At 40.8% G+C, this 19,302-nt stretch overlaps 1 protein-coding gene across 2 annotated transcripts in view; it reads right to left on the bottom strand.

The window, feature by feature from the left end:
- Window positions 1-15,004: 15,004 nt before the first annotated feature.
- Window positions 15,005-19,302, bottom strand: part of DCLK3 (doublecortin like kinase 3) — a 39,224-nt gene continuing 34,926 nt past the window's right edge. Inside the window, exons 5-6 of one of the 2 annotated variants that reach the window (XR_005291507.2) lie at window positions 16,396-18,789; window positions 15,005-16,065 (exon numbers count right to left, since the gene is read on the bottom strand). Coding sequence is in view for 1 of the 2 variants with exons in the window: in XM_038392883.2 (XP_038248811.1) it covers window positions 18,593-18,789 (197 nt within the window). In the remaining variant the exon portion in view is untranslated. Of the gene's footprint in view, window positions 18,790-19,302 lie in introns of both variants that reach the window. The other variant, XM_038392883.2, reaches the window with a different exon arrangement.

The raw sequence follows: 19,302 nt of genomic DNA, 5'->3' as shown, positions 1-19,302 counted from the left end.
CTTTTTTTCCTCCTCCTCCTTTCAATGACAATCAATCCTTACCTGCTTTAAAGTATTTTTTCTTTTATTTTAACCTTGGGAATCATAGTTAGGCTGCAATGTTACTTCCCTTTTTCACTCTTTTCCCCCAGAGGCCAGCTCTTCCCGTTCTCCGCCTGACCAGTGTTAGTATTAATACACACCCTTCACTTTGCAATAGGGATGGCATCAACATCCTGCACCTACCTGCTTCTCCCAGCATAGCAGGGAGGAAGAACTCCCTGGAGGTCCTGTTGTACCTAGCTGGAAAATTGAGGGAAGGTGTGCCACTCTCTGCTCCCTGCTGGTTTCTAGGGAGTGTAGCAGGTGAAAGAAGCTTGGAATACTCAGTCTCTACCCTGCCTTTGAGCTTCTCTTTTACTCTCTCAAGGGGAAGGAGCATTTAAAGTTCATTGCGGGAGGAGGAAGTTATCATCATTCATTGTGGACATTACCATAGTGGTTAGAGATACTAACTGAAACTGGGCCTCTGCAGTGCTAGCACTGTACATACACACTGTCCCTGCCACAATGTTTATCATCTCAAAGGACCAGCCAGACAAAGGGTGGGAAGGAAAACAGAAGCACAGAGAATTGACTTAACTAGGGTCACACAGCAGGTCTGTAGCAGAGCCAGGAATAGAACTGAGGTCTCTTCCTCCTACCATGCTATCTTAGCTACTAGATCACACTGCTCCTCTGACGCCTTATGTTTCCTGCTCACTGTGACCAGGGACTCACACCTTCCTCTTCATTTGCAATTATTTGTGTGCTGCATTCAGGCTTCAGCTAGTGTTACACAGTCATCCGTCTCCCTTGGGTACAATAAATAAAGAACTTGGTCCTGTAGGATCTATGTGTGTGTTCTTGAGCTATCTGCTGCAGAAATACATTAAATAATTCAAAGTGAGCTAAGGGAGACATCCTTGTGGGAAATCATTCATCTAATATATGACTGTTTAATGGAAATCTGGGAAAAATGTGCATGTCTATTAAAAAAAAAAGAACATGTCTCTTCAACAGAAAACTCCCACTGGCTCTGCCTGGTTGACTGATAAGCAAAGACAAAGAAAACTGTGCCATGTTAAATATAAAACACAACTTTGGGATATTTTCTAGGAATTGAATGAGTCTGAAGGGGAATCCCAATCAGTGTATGAAAGGCTGAGTGGTGTGATCACAGCTGGAGAGGAAGACCTGGAAAAAAAATTCAAACAGAAGTCCTGTGGGGAGCCAGAAATCTCCCGGGAACCTGGTCCACCCTGTCCTTTAAACCCTTTTCCATCTCGGAAGCCAGAAGACTCACTCCTCCACAGGCTCAGGGCCTCTTTTATCTGGTAAGTTATCTTCAATGAAGCAAATCCCTGCCAGAAACAGAACCATTAAAGAGAAAAAAGCCCACACAGAGATAATTTGGGAGCAAATTACCTACATTTAATTTCCTCAGAGATCCAAGAAACAAATCACAGATCACTGGGACCAGCACATGCAGACTGGCAATACAATACAACCCTAGGTGAGCAGCATAGGGTTGTATGACACTTTGGTATGTAATGCTGGATTCACAGATTGGTAGAAACATAACATCAGAGGTCAAATAGCCTCTTTAATTCTCCTTCTCTCTTCCTCATCTCCATTCTCACTTTCTTCCCTTAGGGCTTGTATCCTCTGTAAATGGCAGGATGTGCAATCATAAGCGTGATATATTATGTGGATGTGTGATAAACACATGTATCACATACCAGTGCAGTTTATCACATGCCTCTCCAGTTTATCACCTGGCTATCACCTTTACGTAAATACATTGCAATCTTTTAGCCAAGAGGAACATAATGTTAAGGTTCCAGAGGGAGGATCTTTTTCATTTATAACATTAACACTTGCTGAAAGAGCCTTAAATTGAAGAAATGATGTTTACTGGTGATATGGGCTGACCCTTTGAATTATATGGATCTTTGACAGATCAGACATCAAGTTTCTGCCATAGTTATCAAGTGGGACTGAATCTGGGCATTTTCGCCTTAAAAGCCTCCACCATTTGAGCTAAAGCATAATGCCTTCACATATGAATTAAATTGCAGGCTGCATAGTTGATGGGACCAGCCACTAGAGGGACATACACCTATACAGTTTTCAGAGTAGCAGCCGTGTTAGTCTGTATTCGCAAAAAGAAAAGGAGTACTTGTGGCACCTTAGAGACTAACAAATTTATTAGAGCATAAGCTTTCGTGAGCTACAGCTCACTTCATCGAATGCATCCGATGAAGTGAGCAGTAGCTCACGATTCGATGAAGTGAGCTGTAGCTCACGAAAGCTTATGCTCTAATAAATTTGTTAGTCTCTAAGGTGCCACAAGTACTCCTTTTCTTTTTACACCTATACAGTGTATATTATATTCACATTCATGTCAGTATCTCGTTGCAATCTCATGTTTTCATTTCCAAAAAAAACTTCAAAAGCCCAATTTTATACAATGCAATTAAAAAGATAAACACATTCCATTTCAATGGTTACATCACTATTATTCCAACATATGTTTTTTCCCAGCTGTCAACCGCCATAGAGCCTCTCTTACAAATTTTACCATGATAGATGCAAAATGAGGGAGACCCTAAAGCAGGGGTAGGCAACCTATGGCACGCGTGCCAAAGGCAGCATGCAAGCTGATTTTTCAGTGGAACTCACCAGTCCGGTGAGCTCTGCATTTTAATTTAATTTTAAATGAAGCTTCTTAAACATTTTAAAAACCATATTTACTTTACATACAATAATAGTTTAGTTCTATATTATAGACTTATAGAAAGAGACCTTCTAAAAACATTAAAATGTATTACTGGCATGCGAAACCTTACATGAGAGTGAATAAATGAAGACTCGGCACTTCACTTCTGAAAGGTTGCCGACCCCTGCCCTAAAACTATCTATCTCATTTTAAAGTTCTTCTGAGAAGTTGATTGGTTCGTTTAAAAATCCTGTGTGAGTCATTTATATGAGTATAAGAAATTATAAAGTGATATCTGTTTTAAAAACATGATACTATTACTTGTCTTTTTGTTGACATAAATTATATTAATGTCACAATACGTAAAGCAGTAATTTTCTTTTATGCTACCATGGCTTTCCTAATAGAAGTCCTTCCTAAACATATTCTTTCATTATGTCATGTTTTCAAGATGCACTTGGCAATGTGAAACTTGTCAGATTGAATCTACAGCCCTCTCTATTTTTAATGGCATGTTTACAGGTTCTAGCATGAAAAAACAGTTTAGCTGTAGCAATAGAATGAATATCATATGCTGCTCACTTTCAGTATGAATTTTCAAATCATAAACATGCCTTGCAATTTTCAGGACTTATGTCTCTGGAGAAGAAATTAGTAGTTTTCAGTTTGTAAGATGTCATTTACTATGTTTGTACACCTGCAAGCAATCGGAGTCCAATCTGGCTGGCATCTAGGTGCTATCACAATATTAACACTGAATAAATAATAATGTTCATTTTTTTAAAAGACCTGACAACCAATTTCCCTGCCTTTTTCCTGCACTATTAGACTAGGAGTCAAGGACCAGGCTTCAGCTCTACCACTGACTTGCTTTGGAATTTGGGCAAGTCACTTAATCTCTCTATGCCTCATTTTCCCAGTCTGTAGCATTGGAATTATCATACTTATTCACCTAAGAAAAGCACTCCTGAGATAACATTGCCATAAAAGCGCTAATACCAGAGAGCATTTTTCTCCAATACAGATGCCTCAAGCCGCTTTTTAGAATGCCCCATGCTGCTTCACAGTGTGACATAGGATAGGAGCGGCACAAAGAAAGGATCCATTCAGGTCAGACAATAAGCTTCAACCTGGAAATTGCATCTACCTTAACTCTGGTGATGTAACAGGAAACATACATTTGGGCACAAATGTCAATCCTGTTGAGCAGCTGATTCCATAATGCCCTGGAAAACTTCCATAATCCCACTGGTGGTTGCTTACTCATCTGAGGTAGTAACCTGAACACCTGATTGCAGTGTAGCTGTAGCCATGTCAGGCTCAGGATATTAGAGACAAGGTGGATGAGGTAATCCATGGTCCAATAAAACATTGTCATTTGTAATACTGTACTGTACAGAGTTCAGCTGACCATGGATCTCCATATCTCCCCAGATGGCCACTAGTGCCTGCATATTGTTAAGAGCTGTGGCAAAGCACAGCACTACATACCTTGAGTGCTATCTACTGGCCCTTTATCTATTAACTAATGATTTACATTTATAGAGAGCTCTCAGCCTCAAGCCAGCTGATAGTACACTTGTATAATGGTATTCTTCTGTCACACATAAACGTAAGCATCTATTTTTTTCTTATAATGTAGGCCCAAATGACCAGTACAGAATCTCTGGGCCTTCACTTTCAGACAATGCACCCTCTCGCCATCCCTTTCCCTTGGTAACAGCTCTCTCTAGGTCTCCTTGCTACATGCAAGTGTAAAAGTATAATTAGCCAGGCCAAAAAAGAATGTGAAGACCAACTAGTAAAAGACACAAAAACTAACAGCAAAAAAAATCAAGTCATCAGAAGCAGGAAGCCTTCCAGACAACCAGTGCGGCCACTAGATGATCAAGGTGCTAAAGGAGCATTCAAGGCAGACAAGATCATTGCTACTCCTGGGGGAATTCTGCACCAAAAATTAAAAATTCTGCACACTATTTTAAAATTCTGCAAAATTCTGCATATTTTATTAGTCAAAATAACACAAGATAATCATGCTAGTGTCAATTATATTGGTAATTTACTGTCAACAAGTATGTCTGTAACAATACAGAGAGTAAAAAAGATTCAGGAAATGTTTTTTGACAAATAGGTTCCTTACTAGGCATATTAATATAGAACTTTGAGTAATAATTCATTTAAACTACGATACAGAAATGTATTTCCCCGACTCCTCAGAAGCAGTGCAAAGGCTTGGGGGAGTCAGGGTAATGGAGAAGCTGAGGGAGAGGGAAGCACTTACAAGGAAGAAGCATGGGAGTGAACCTGGAGGGTTATTGGGGGAAGTATGAAACAGATTTTTTTGGGGAGACGGGATGGTTAGGGAGTTGGGGAGCCTCACCCATGCTGATCCTGGCTGATCCCTAGCCTCTTTCATTCAGTCAGGCACATCTGCCCCAGTCCCCATGTGTGCCTGCACCTCCATTCAGCCAAGCACATCTGTACATGTTGCCATTGGCCTTGCACCCCCACTCTCCCCTGTCCCTCATGTGCCCCTGTACCCTCACTCAGCCAGGCATAATTGCCCGTCTCCATTTATCTGTGCATTCTCTTTCCCCTGTCCCTATGTATCCCTACACCCCCATTCTTCCCATGGGGCCCTGCACTCCTACTCCCATTCAGCCCCTGGCTCAATGCTGCTGTCACCCAACTAGCTCCTGTGCCCCATCCCAATCTGCTCCCCCCACTAGCCCTTCTGAACCACAACCAGTGTGACCCCCCCAGCAGCCCTGTGTGCCCCAGTCTGTTCATCCCCCGCCCCTCCCATAGCCTGTGCCTCCTCACCTGTCCCTGCAGACGGGGCTGTGAGAAAAGCAACCTCTCCCTCTCCACTGCTGGCTGCTCCAAGCCATGAGCCCACTGCCCTCTCTTCTGACACAACCTAGTGGGCGAAAGGTGTAATTACACTTCCCTTTGCCTCCCCCTCAGAAGCAATTATGCTGGGGGGGGGAGGCCGAGCGAATCTGTGAGGAACATTAATGCTGTGTTTGTGCAGTGGTGCAGAATTCCCACGGGAATACATTGTGGAGAAGCTAAATGAATTCTCTGCATCAGTCTTCACTGCTGAAGATGTAAAGGAGTTTCCCACACCTGAGCCATTCTTTTTATGTGACAAATCTGAGGAACTGTCCCAGACTGAATATCAAGGCTCCTTCCCCACTCTGAACTCTAGGGTACAGATATGAGGACCTGCATGAAAGACCCCCTAAGCTTATTCTTACCAGCTTAGATTAAAAACTTCCTCAAGGTACAAGCATTGCCTTGTCCTTGAACCCTGTGCTGCCACCCCCAAGCGTGTTAAACAAAGAACAGGGAAAGAGCCCACTTGGAGATGTCTTCCCCACCAAAATATCCCCCAAGCCCTACACCCCCTTTCCTGGGGAAGGCTTGATAAAAATCCTCACCAATTTGCATAGTTGAACACAGACCCAAACCCTTGGATTTTAAGAACAATGAAAAAGCAATCAGGTTCTTAAAAGAAGAATTTTAATTAAAGAAAAAGTAAAAGGATCAACTCTGTAAAATCAAGATGGTAATAATCTTGTATAATCACAGTATAATCAGATTCAAAACATAGAGAATCCCTCTAGGCAAAACCTTAAGTTACAAAAAGACACAAAAACAGGAATATACATTCCATTCAGCACAGCTTATTTACCAGCCATTTAAACAAAAGAAAATCTAACACATTTCTAGCTAGATTGCTTACTAACGTTTTACAGGAGTTCTGAAGAGCATTCCTGATCTGGTCCCAGCCAAAGCATCACACAGACAGACAGACCTTTGTCCCCCCACTCCAGCTTTGAAAGTATCTTGTCTCCTCATTGGTCATTTTGGTCAGGTGCCAGTGAGGGTATCTTAGCTTGTTAACCTTTTACAGGTGAAGGGGTTTTGCCTCTGGCCAGGAGGGATTTTATAGTTCTGTATACAGAAAGGTGGTTACCCTTCCCTTTATATTTATGACACTGAGGTTTTGGAACAAACTGATAAATTAAGCAGTAATAAGTCTCCAGGACAAGATGGCATTCACCTAATAATACTGAAGGAACTCCAATATGAAATTGCAGAACTACTTAACTGTGGCATGTAACCTATTGCTTACATCGTCCTCTGTACCAGATGACTGCAGGATAGCAAATGTAACACCAATTTTTTAAAAAAGCTCCAGAGAAGATCCTGGCAATTTCAGACCCTTGATTCTAAATTGGTTGAAACTATAGTAAAGAACAGAATTATCAGACATATAGACGAACACGATATGTTGGAGAAGAGTCAACATGACTTTTGTAAAGGGAAATCCTCACCGACCTATTATAATTCTTTGAGGGTGTCATCAAGCATGTGGACAAGGGTGATCCAGTTGATATAATGTATTTGGACTTTCAGAAAGTCTTTGACAAGGTCCAACACCAAAGGCTCTTAAACAAAGTAAGCAGTCATGGAAGAGGAGGGAAGGTCCTCTCATCGATCAGGATATGGTTAAAACATAGGAAAAAAAGGGTAGGAATAAATGGTCTGTTTTCACCATGGAAAGCAGTAAATAGTAGGGTCCCCCAAAGATATGAACCGGGACCAGTGCTGTTCAATATATTCATAAATGACATGGAAAAGGGGATAAATACTGAGGTGACCCAGTTTGTAGCTGATAATAAAGTATTCAAGATAGTTAAGACTAGAGCAGACTGTGAAGAGTTGCAAAAAAATTTCATAACACTGGGTGACCAGGCAACAAAATGGCAACTGAAATTCAATGTTGATAAATGCAAAGTAATGCATACTGGGAAACATGATCCAAACTATACATACAAAATGATGGGTTCTAAATTAGCTCTTACTACTCAAGAAAGAGATCTTGGCGCCATTGTGAATAGTTCTCTGAAAACATTTGCTCAGTGTGCAGCGGCCGTCAAAAAAGCTAACAGACTGTTATGAACCATTAGGAAAGGGATAGATAATAAGACAGAAAATATCATGCCACTATATAAATCCATGGTGTGCCCACACCTTGAATACTACATGCAGTTCTGGTCACCCCATCTCTATAAAGATACACTAGAATTGGAAAAGGCACAGAGAAGGGCAACAAAAATGAGTAGGGGCATGAAACAGTTTCCATATGAGAGATTAAAAGACTAGGACTGTTCATCTTAGGAAAGAGATGACTAAGGGGAGATATGATAGAGGTCTATAAAATCATGAATGTGAGGAAAAAGAGAGTAAGTGTTATTTAGCCCTTCACATAACACAAGAATCTGGGTCACCCATTCAAATTAATAGGCAGCAGGTTTAAAACAAAAATAAGGAAATACTTGAGTGATCCATCCTATCATCCAGGCCCAGCTTCTGGCAGTCAGAGATTGAGGGACACCCAGAACATGAGGTTGTATTGAAGGTTCCTCTAAGGTGCATGCCTGCCACGCAGAAGGCCACCAAGAACTGTGCACTTAATGAGCAGAGTCGCGCAGGCGTTCACACTGCACTCAGGGGTGTGGCCACAGATGGGCCTGGAAGATAGGGTGAGGTGGGGAATAGGGAGGAGGTGGGTGCAGTGGGGGTGGTGATTGGGGAGCTTGGAGCATGCAGGGCTACGGCAACTCCCCCAGCCCCAGGGCTGTGACAAAGCGAGACGCCTCTCCCTCCCAACCCTGGAGCTGCTGTGGGGAGAGACCGCAGCCCCGGAGCTGCTGTGGCAGGGAGAGACGCCTTTCCCCTGGCCCCAGCCCCGGAGCTGCTGTGGCAGGGAGGGACGCTCTCCCCCAACCCCAGCCCTGGAGCTGCTGCGGTGGGGAGAGATGCTCTCCCCCAGCCCAGGTGCTGCTACAGGGAGAGAGGGCTGAGGGGAGTTCTCTATCCTCACCGCAGCCCTGGGGCAGCCTGCACCTTCATCCCTGGCCCCACCCCAGAGCCTGCACCCACAGCCGGGGCCCTCAGTCCCAGCACTCCAACCCTCTGCCCCAGCCCTGAGACCCCTCCCATACTCCAAACCCGTCAGCCCCACCCCCACCACACATCACCTTCATATTGGTTCACGTAACAAAATTAATTTTGCACATGGATGGGAAAAATTAGAGGGAACATTAGTTACATCCCTGACCATTTTGGTTTAAACCACAGATAGGCCTATCCTCCAGGAACTTATCTAATCCATTTTTGAATCCAATTATACTTTTGGCCTTCATAACATCCCATGGCAATGAGTTCCATGGGTTGACTGTATATTGTGTGAAGTACTTCCTTTTGTTTGTTTTAAAACTTTGCCCCCTCACTGTGTACCCCTCTTTCCAGACATTTTTGAATATGTTGAACACCACTGATTGCAGTACAGATCCAGTAAACTCCTCAGCTGACCTAGAAGATGCCATCCTAAATGTTTAAGGAGTGTCATTGCATAAAACTAGGGTCAGCTATATAATGGTGTGACCATTCAAAAAAAATTAGAAATTTCAGATTCATTCTCCTGCCTTCAGTGGTTTTGTATGTAGAGCTTTGTTCAAATTTTCCTCTCATTTCCCTTCTACAGTTCAGCATGGTATCTGGACGCTAGGTTCAGCACATTTTTGTTTAACAACCTTCCCACCCCTTTTCCATAAACTTGTGTTTTTTGGTCTTTCTTAAGGGGTTGTTATTACATTTTAGTACCCTTGAGTATTGCCTGAGAGAGTTATGAAGCCATTTAAAATTAAATTCCAATGAAATCCTTACTTGGTTGAATCATTATTCAGACTTATTTACATGGTGGAGAAGTTTCAATTTTATTTCTTTTTTTAGAACTCCCTCCAACCCCCAATTCTGTTGTCCGGGAGTGATAATCCAGATGGGAGAATATGAGGGTTGCTATGGTACATACTCAAAACCATTTTTCCCACAGACACACGTAGAATTAACTGGGGAACAAACATTGGAAAGTCACACAAAAGGAAACACATTTTTATTTTACTCATTAAAGATTTGTTCGCCTCGTTTACAGCATTGATTTACTTCAAGAAAATAAAGATATCTTGGAAAAAGTAAAGAGTTTCTTTGCATTTTCATCCCTTGTGCTTGCCTGTCTTCATGTTCTCCTTTTCTTTTGTTTAGCTATTATTTCACAAGGGCCACCATTTTAAAAATAGGTGCAAGGTGCACACCAAGAGGGTTACTGCATATTTGGTGAGTTTCTATATGTGCAACATGCATGCATGTGTTTTTGCAGGCTACCACTGCTTCTGTGTTGGCCCACAATGTATCCTACACTCATGAGTATGTAGACATTAGCATATCTTATTCGGTTCTGCTTCCAACATTGGCCAATATCAGATGATAGGGAAGACAAACAAAAACAGGGAAGCTGGCCAGTTCAGTGCCATAAATAAAGTGGGTGCAAGGATGGATTTTATCTGAGCCCAGCAGGTGATAAAAAGAAAAGGAGTAATTGTGGCACCTTAGAGACTAACAAATTTATTAGAGCATAAGCTTTCGTGAGCTACAGCTCACTTCATCGGATGCATTTGGTGGAAAAAACAGAGGGGAGATTGATATACACACACAGAGAACATGAAACAAGGGGTTTATCATACACACTGTAAGGAAGAGTGATCACTTAAGATAAGCCATCACCAGCAGCAGGGGGGGGAAGGAGGAAAACCTTTCATGGTGACAAGCAAGGTAGGCTATTTCCAGCAGTTAACAAGAATATCTGAGGAACAGTGGGGGGGTAGGGTGGGGTGGGGTGGGGGGGAGATAATATGGGGAAATAGTTTTACTTTGTGTAATGACTCATCCATTCCCAGTCTCTATTCAAGCCTAAGTTAATTGTATCCAGTTTGCAAATTAATTCCAATTCAGCAGTCTCTCATTGGAGTCTGTTTTTGAAGCTTTTTTGTTGAAGGATAGCCACTCTTAGGTCTCAGAGTAGCAGCCGTATTAGTCTGTATTCGCAAAAAGAAAAGCAGTACTTGTGGCACCTTAGAGACTAACAAATTTATTAGAGCATTTATTAAGCTTTTTTATTAAGCTTTTATTATTTTTTATTTTTTATTAAGCAAATTTATTAAGCTTTCGTGAGCCCGTTGCCAACTCTGTCCACATATCTCTTCAGGGAACACCATCATAGGGCCTAATCACATCAGCCACACTATCAGAGGCTCATTCACCTGCGCATCTACCAATGTGATATATGCCATCATGTGCCAGCAATGCCCCTCTGCCATGTACATTGGTCAAACTGGACAGTCTCTACGTAAAAGAATGAATGGACACAAATCAGACCTCAAGAATTATAACATTCAAAAATCAGTCGGAGAACACTTCAATCTCTCTGGTCACTCGATTACAGACCACAGAGTGGCTATCCTTCAACAAAAAAGCTTCAAAAACAGACTCCAACGAGAGACTGCTGAATTGGAATTAATTTGCAAACTGGATACAATTAACTTAGGCTTGAATAGAGACTGGGAATGGATGAGCCATTACACAAAGTGAAACTATTTCCCAATGTTATTTCTCCCCCCCACCCCACCCCCCCACTGTTCCTCAGATATTCTTGTTAACTGCTGGAAATAGCCTACCTTGCTTGTCACCATGAAAGGTTTTTCTCCTTTCCCCCCCCTGCTGCTGGTGATGGCTTATCTTAAGTGATCACTCTCCTTACAGTGTGTATGATAAACCCATTGTTTCATGTTCTCTGTGTGTGTATATCAATCTCCCCTCTGTTTTTTCCACCAAATGCATCCGATGAAGTGAGCTGTAGCTCACGAAAGCTTATGCTCTAATAAATTTGTTAGTCTCTAAGGTGCCACAAGTACTCCTTTTCTTTTTGCGAATACAGACTAACACGGCTGCTACTCTGAAACCAGCAGATGATAAGCTTATGCTCTGAAGTTAATTAAAGTTGTCAACATCTCAACCCCTATATCTACAAACGTTTATGGTCACAAAATTACACCTTCCTTTTAACAATTCAGTAACAGTATTTGCTTGATAATGGGCTGCTGTAATGAATTCCACAGACTGCTGATCCACTCGTAATTACAAGTCTCTCTAGAAAAACTGTCTTCATTACTGAAACCTTTGAGATTAAATATTTTTCAGAAAGTTTTGTGCTGAAATCTTTCCAGAGACATGCCTTCTGAAGGGACACCAATAATCATATTCTAAGAGGCATCATTGCCTCATAGCAATAACAATATGACCATCTTTCATTTAAGACATGACACTCCTCCAGCAATCAAACCTAGCATCCAATAGACCTTATTCAGTACAGCTATCCACAAAGGACTTAGGAAATAGTTTGTAATAGATCTTAAATGTTTCTCCCAATCAATATAGTCCGATTGTATTTTTCCATTGGGCAGATATTCCCACCACTTTGCTGCAGAAGCACTTTTATTTCTATATTAAGCTGCACTGATCTAATTTAATATTTAGAGGTAACCTTGATGCTCCAGATCTTAGTTCTTTACTTACATCCCTATTTATCACAATCAGCCCTGATGGCAGCACACAATGTACTTTTTTTTCCTGTTCTGAACCATTTCCCTTTTAATGATTAAAACTAACTTTCTGCACTATCCAAGCAGTTTCTGAAGTGCCAGCGCAGGTTTTATTTGCATGTAAATAAAATCTCCTGTTTTGTAATGCAAGACTGATATAATGAACCAGTAGATTGGATGTTACAAGAAATCACCTCTTCCCTTCCCAATGAATAGCATCTGGTTGTGACAATTTTAAAAGCATATTTCAGTAAAATATTGCCAGCCTGTGACTTTATTAGGAACACAGGAAACAACTATATTCAGCTGTTAAGAACAAAGCATTAAACCACAGTCGTAATTAGCCCTCTATGCACACCACTAAAATGCAATACTGTACTGTTATAAATTAGAGTGATTGCTATAAAAAGGCCACTATTTGATAACAGATACTACACAGCTATTCCTAGCTGAATAGTAGGGAAGTTGTGGTATCGTAGGTATCATGTTACAGTAAATGTGAACACATGCTGATTTTAAATGGCAACCACTTTATCACAGGCATTCACTGGCTATAGAGAAAGCCTCTGACTTCTGTAACTTCTTAATATGCCATCAATATACTATATACATTTCTATTTATGCTGTTTCAGGTACAGGAGTACTGATGCTGAAGACCTATAGGAAAATAGTACTTTTCAATGTCAGAATTGAAATATACATGAACGGCTGAAAAAATGGGAGCTTTTGAAGAAGTAGTTTATGTAATAATTGTCAATCTTACTTATAATTGCTTGTTTCCTCAAGCAAAGTAAATACATTTTTAAATAAATAAATTAGAATTTTAAGAAATGAATACATGACATTTCAATGAATTGCTATGTACATGCGGTTTTAATGGAAATAGCTTCAGTTGTCATGCTTGCTTGCAGGAACAAAATGTTCAATGGACATGATTAGTTGTGGCACTGAAATAAGGACACTATTGGAACTAATTTATGCCCCTATACTGAAAATATGTACATATCTGCTTTCCTTTATTACTGTGAGTAGCCTCCATTGAAATCAATGAAGTGATTGTAGTTTGAAGTTAGTTAGGCATGTGTGTGTTTGTATGACCAGGGCCTTAGAATGGGTCTTTCCCAGTGAAAATGAAGACACACATTACACCCGGATAGTGCCAGCATCAGACTTTTTAAACACGTTTCCAAAACTGATAAAAAAAATATGGTTAGAAAACCCATACACTTACAGCAAGTACTCGTAATATAGTAAATTAGAAAACGTGATACACAGTGTTCTCATGCTAAAGTTTATATCCCAATGTCAGTTGGAATAATGGTACAATTTCATCCTACCTGTAAATCGGTCTTATTATAGGACCAACAGTACTGATACAGATGCCAAAACATTGTAATGGCCCACACTCCTCTGAGAAGCCCATGACACAACCCTGTAGAATTCTACTGCTGGATTTGCATAGGACAGAAAATTGACACCAAAAGAAGTTTCAGGAGAAATCTAGGAGGCAAGATAAAGAAAATCTAGGAAGGAAGGATGTAGATTGGTGGATTCATGCCTTTGAGAAGATCAATTTACAGACATTGCATTCCCAAGCAGACTGCATATACCAGTCTGCATTCTGGACACTGGGGAAAGGCAAGCAGTAGGCAATTTTTCCTTCTCAGTGGAACCACCAGTCAGAGCAGAGTTTGAAAGTGATTCTCCTGAAGTCCTTACATTATCTTGCAACCAAGGCTACCTCAGCAGAGGGGTGGAAAACCTACCTCATAATAAGAAAAGGAGTACTTGTCGCACCTTAGAGACTAACAAATTTATTAGAGCATAAGCTTTGTGAGCTACAGCTCAATGTCTGAGGAAGGAGTATACCAAGGACCAGCTGGTGGCTTTCAAGGTTTCTGATTATGGCACCCAGAAAGTAGCTATATAACAAATAGCACTCAAGTGAGGAAAGATAACCCAGTGGTGAGGGCATTAGCCTAGGATTTAGGAAAGCTAGGTTCACGTCCCTGTTGTGCTGCAGACTTCCGGTGGGGCCTTTTACAAATCAGTTAGGACTAGATTTCTAAAGTTATGTAGGTGCCTAACTCCCCTGATTTCAAGGAAGTTAGGTGCCTAGGCACTTTCTTGATAGGTTCCTATCTGCATCTTTCGTCTCTCTGGGACTCATTTACCCATCTGTAAATACAGATAACAATACTTCCCTACCTCAGAAGGTTGTTGTGAGGATAAACACACTAAAGATTGTGAGATAATGAGATATTACAGTAATGGAGACATATAAATATCTAAGGTAGATAGATGAGAGAACTAGGACCCAAGTAAGGCAATACTATGTTTTTGTTCAGATGGAAGTGGGACTTGCTCTTTGTGGGCAAAGAGAAGAGGTGGTCTGGGGAAAACTTAATTAAATAAGAATTTAATCAGCGAAGTGAATTGTACCAATGGAAAGAGTTGCAAGCTCACTGCGTCTACGAGTCATGGTAACTGCCACCAAAAGTAAAGTATGGATTTAGCCTTCAACATTATAGCATACGAGGTGAGAAAAATGCAATATTAAGCACATTAGCTTAAAGGAAATAAACATACTTTTGCTTGTCGCCCTTCTGAATTTGATAAAAGTATCTAGCAAACCCCATTACTAGATTCCCCCCCCCTTTTTAGGGAGATGCCATTGATTTCCACAGCATCTGGAACACAGAATCCTATTTCATCCTTAACTTTTCTTTTTAAAAGGGTCTTTCCTGGATTTTTCCTATTCAGTATTCAGAATCATAAGGACACTGGTAATTAGTTTTAATATTTATTCTAATAGAATAGTCTGGGAGTATGAGCAGAGGAAGACAAGAAGGAAAAAGAAATTTCACTCTCTCAGGAGGATGAAGAGGAAAAGTGAGAATGAGATCTCAATGCAGGTTTTAGTCTTCTATGGCTTTTGGCTATTTTCCTGTGTGGTTTGGGGTTTGATTGTTTTTTGTTTGGTTGGTTTAGGTTTTTTTGCTTTGCTTTGCTGAGGCAAAGAAACTGGCTCACAATTTAAGGGAAAGGTGACTCAATCTCAGGGAACCAAAGGAGGGAGAAGGGGTGATTGGAGGAAATTGCTGAATGGTGGGGGGGGAAAGGTCGAAAAAAAAAAAAAAGACATGCAAGTGGGGAAAAGCTCCCTCCAATGAACATGTCCAAATAGAAGAACATTTGGAATCTATGCACCATAAAGACTGGTTCTGGATTGGAAGGTCTTGGAATAGGAAGGGGAGTGCTTGAGAAGAGACAGTATTAGATGGGGGGAGGGTTGCGAGCCCTCAAGACTGAGGGGCTTTCACAGATTGCCTGCCTTTGCTAGCTTAATCCTCCTCCACTTGTTAAATGTCAGCATGAGCAGGGGATCCTTGGTGGTACTGGGCAAGCGAAACTTTCTGGCTCCCTGCAGAGTCATTGCTTCAAACTCTTGGATTAGACCGCTCTAGGCCTCTGAATCCACAGAACTGGCAAGTGTAGAGCTGCAGAGACTGGGCCCTGGAAGCAGGGGAAGAAAAGAAAAGAAGAGAATAGCTAAGAGGAAAGGGAAAGGACAAGGTGAAAGCCCCGAGGAGCACCACGATGCTTCCTAAACATCTCAATTGAGGCATATAATTGGAATCCATGGCCGAGCGTCTCCTTTCGTCCTGTGCAATGGTAAAACTCTTCATAGTGCTTGCTTCCTTCCTTCGTAGTGTATTAGCATTCCCTTCGATAACTGCATAGTCCAGAGCCAGGACTGAAGGAGACCTTGCAATGACATTAGGCAGTATAGGCTGTGTTTCGTCAGTCTGGTATCTACAGAGCCAGAGAAAATGAAAAGAACCTGTCCTTGTAGCAGCAGAAATAAGAATCTCTTTTATATTAATCACTAGTGCGTCCTGCCTCTTCAGTACCATAAAGCTGTTACACACAATTTCTTAAAGGTGATCAGACAACCCAGTAGTCTGAAATCCAGACTGGCAGATTCACTGCACCTAAAAATGTTACTTCAAGCTTATTCTTATATTAAAATATCAAGTAAATTAAGATAATTGCAATATTTGATATTGCAAGTTAGAAGTTGTGTTTTCCAATAGCTTCCTGTCAAAGAATTAATAAGTTTACAGAAGGAAAATTATTACTTACACATAATTATCACACAAGGCCTCCGGAATACTGGGGCTCTTTATGGGCCTGACTCAGGAAGGCACTTACACATGCTTAAACCCATCCGTGTTCAGGAAAGCACTTGAGCCCATGCTTTACTTCTTTCCCAAAAAGAGATGCTTTCCTTAATCAGAGCCTAGACACAAATGTACAGTATATCAATTAAATATAATTACTGGCATAGTTTAAAGGTCTGAGAGTTCTGGTTAGTAGTTGAATTCCACAGCAACCTTTAATTCAGTAAGTATTAAACATAAGCCAGTTCAACTTGATCATAAGTATCTAAGGTGCAATTCTTCTCTCTGGCCACTTACCAGATTTCAACTCTGACATTTTAGTCTTGCTGCAGAACGCTTTGTTAGAATGGACACGTGATGCAACACCTTTCATTTTCTGAGCAGTCCCATCAATTTAAACTTTCAGCTTAAAAAAATATTCTAGTCCTTATGGTTACTAAAATATCCTTCTAATTATGAAACAATACAACATTGTTTTACTGTATCTACAGACAAAAATACTGAAACAATAGCTCTGAGTTTGCCTCCTTCATATCAATGAGCTATTAACTCAAAGCTAATATTAATAAACATTTTAAATGTCGATATTGTTAACTGTGAGCTGTTGGACAATTTTACCAGAAACAGACAACAAATGTGCTTGTTGATTTTGGTTGGATAACAAATAACCCAGGGATACAAAACATATATTAGGTCAGACTCATTCCCTGGACTAAATTTTTCCTGACAGAATTTTTTTTTTTCACTTTATCCAGTTCAGTTTTAAATAACTCACGAAATGAAGATTTTTCCACTCACCTTGGGAGACTTTCCCATAGAATAATAGCAACTATTTTCCTGAGTTTAGTTTTTATTTAATTTCATCCCATTATTCATACTTATAGACTAACCAAGTAAAACACCAGGGAAGGGGGGCACAAGCCAGGGGAAGGTGGCAAGAGGAAGGAAGGCAGCAACAGACACCAGAAGATGATTAAGCAGCCACCACGCTGAGAGGAGGAAAACGATCAGGGAAGGGGCTAAGGAGAGTTTAAAAGAGTCCCACAACTTTTCCCCCTCCTGAAGCACATGAGAATCCTGGATCCACCAGCATGAATCTGAGAGGAGAAATCTGATCTTGAAAAAACACTGAGTAACTGTTCTCCACACTCCACCTCATAAAAGAGAGCCAGAATTCCCACAGAAATTGCTCATCTTCCCGGACTTTTTGTTCCCAGAGAAGGGAAAGAGAGACTCCTCAGCAGCATATAGCAAAATGTTACAACAGTCTTGCAAAGCTGCCATGAAAAATTACCAGCCATGACATCCTTCCTCTCTCTCAAGAACCAATGTAGAAACATAGGAATTGCATACCATAAGAGACCAATGGTCCACTCTACTGCTTTGTCTCTGAGAATGACCAAGGAAGGATGTTTCCTAATACCTAATACAATAATATAGCTAATTGGGTAACTAATTTTGTGAGTAAGACTACAAGGATTTTTATTCCCTCATACATACTTAGGTGTTTATATGATAAGACAAACCACAGAGGTTTGAGTTGACCTTATAATATAGTACCCCACTGCTGTAAGAAGAGGGGTTCAAATTTTTCTCTACCTGAATCAACTCACCACTATTTATACTGAATACAAGTAGCTTGCATCATATTTAATGTAACCTATACCTAAAGGATATATTCCTTTATATTTTGTTTACTTATCATTTCTGTCACTAGCAGTAACTGGTATAAAGGCTCAGTCTAGAGTTAAGTGCAGGGTGTGCACATACATATACGTATTACCATAAAAAGGTGCCATAAACACAAAACTTTTGGCAGCTTCCATACAAAATAAGTACAGAAAACACTCTGTAATTATTACTGATGTTAACTGCAAAAGCAAATATTTTTAATCTATAAAAGAGAAACATTTTGTAACATAAAGGCCCAGTTCCGTGTTTTAAAAAAAAAGGATACCTGTAGACCTATCCAGTGCCCACTGAAGTCAGTGAAAGACTCAGTCACTTCAGTGGGAGCCGGACCAGGCCCTGGAAATCCAGTATTTCCCCAGATTCTCAAAATCTAAAAAAGGTCAAGTAACAATAACAACAAGCAATAATAACAACAATTCATTTAGGAAAGGAAAAAACAAAGACGACTAAATTAACAAGAAAGGGTGTCATGTATCATCATCTACAACTCCCTTCCTGCGCTGGCTCCGAAAGTGGCGCTCGATATTTATTGTCACTTCCCTCTGCAGGTTTCTGCTGTTGGTTTTTCCAGCTGTTCTGATCCAGGGATGCTGAAGAACTTGTTGAGCCATGTAGCGCTTTTGAGGATCTATCACCAATAGCCTGGTTATCAGATCTTTCGCTGCTATTTCATGCCAAAAAAAATAGGAGAAGGAGAAAAAAAGTACAGTGTGATTATGTTGATGGCCTAATGTCCGGTTACAACCAAATAAAACATTATCTCCATTTTCTTACTACTTTTGTCATAACAATATGTATGACTATCACTGAGTCAGTGCAGTGACTGAAATCAGAATTTAATGTCATGAGGTGACATATCCCTAATATGTCTTTTGGTGTCACCACTGTCCCCCAGGAGAAGCCAGGAGGGCAGAGAAAAGGGCAAATTTCCAAACTAGGGGATTTAATCTGCAAGGCACTAGACGAGAACAAGCAATTGAGGGAGCTTCTGGCTGCTGGGTCTGGTTACTTGGTGCCGGACCTGTAGAAGAACAGAGTTCTACGTGCATGCTTAAGACTAAAGGCACTGCTGAACAAAGGTTTTCAAAAGAGATACTGCAGACAGATAAAGCACTAAACTGGATAAGGAATCCCATTGACTTCAATGGGGCCATGGTGTCACCCTTGGACATTATCC

Source organism: Dermochelys coriacea, chromosome 2 (genome assembly GCF_009764565.3).
Source record: "Dermochelys coriacea isolate rDerCor1 chromosome 2, rDerCor1.pri.v4, whole genome shotgun sequence".
NCBI lineage: Eukaryota > Metazoa > Chordata > Testudines > Dermochelyidae > Dermochelys > Dermochelys coriacea.
Note: the sequence above shows the minus strand (reverse complement) of the source record. Positions and strands in the feature narration are given on the sequence as shown.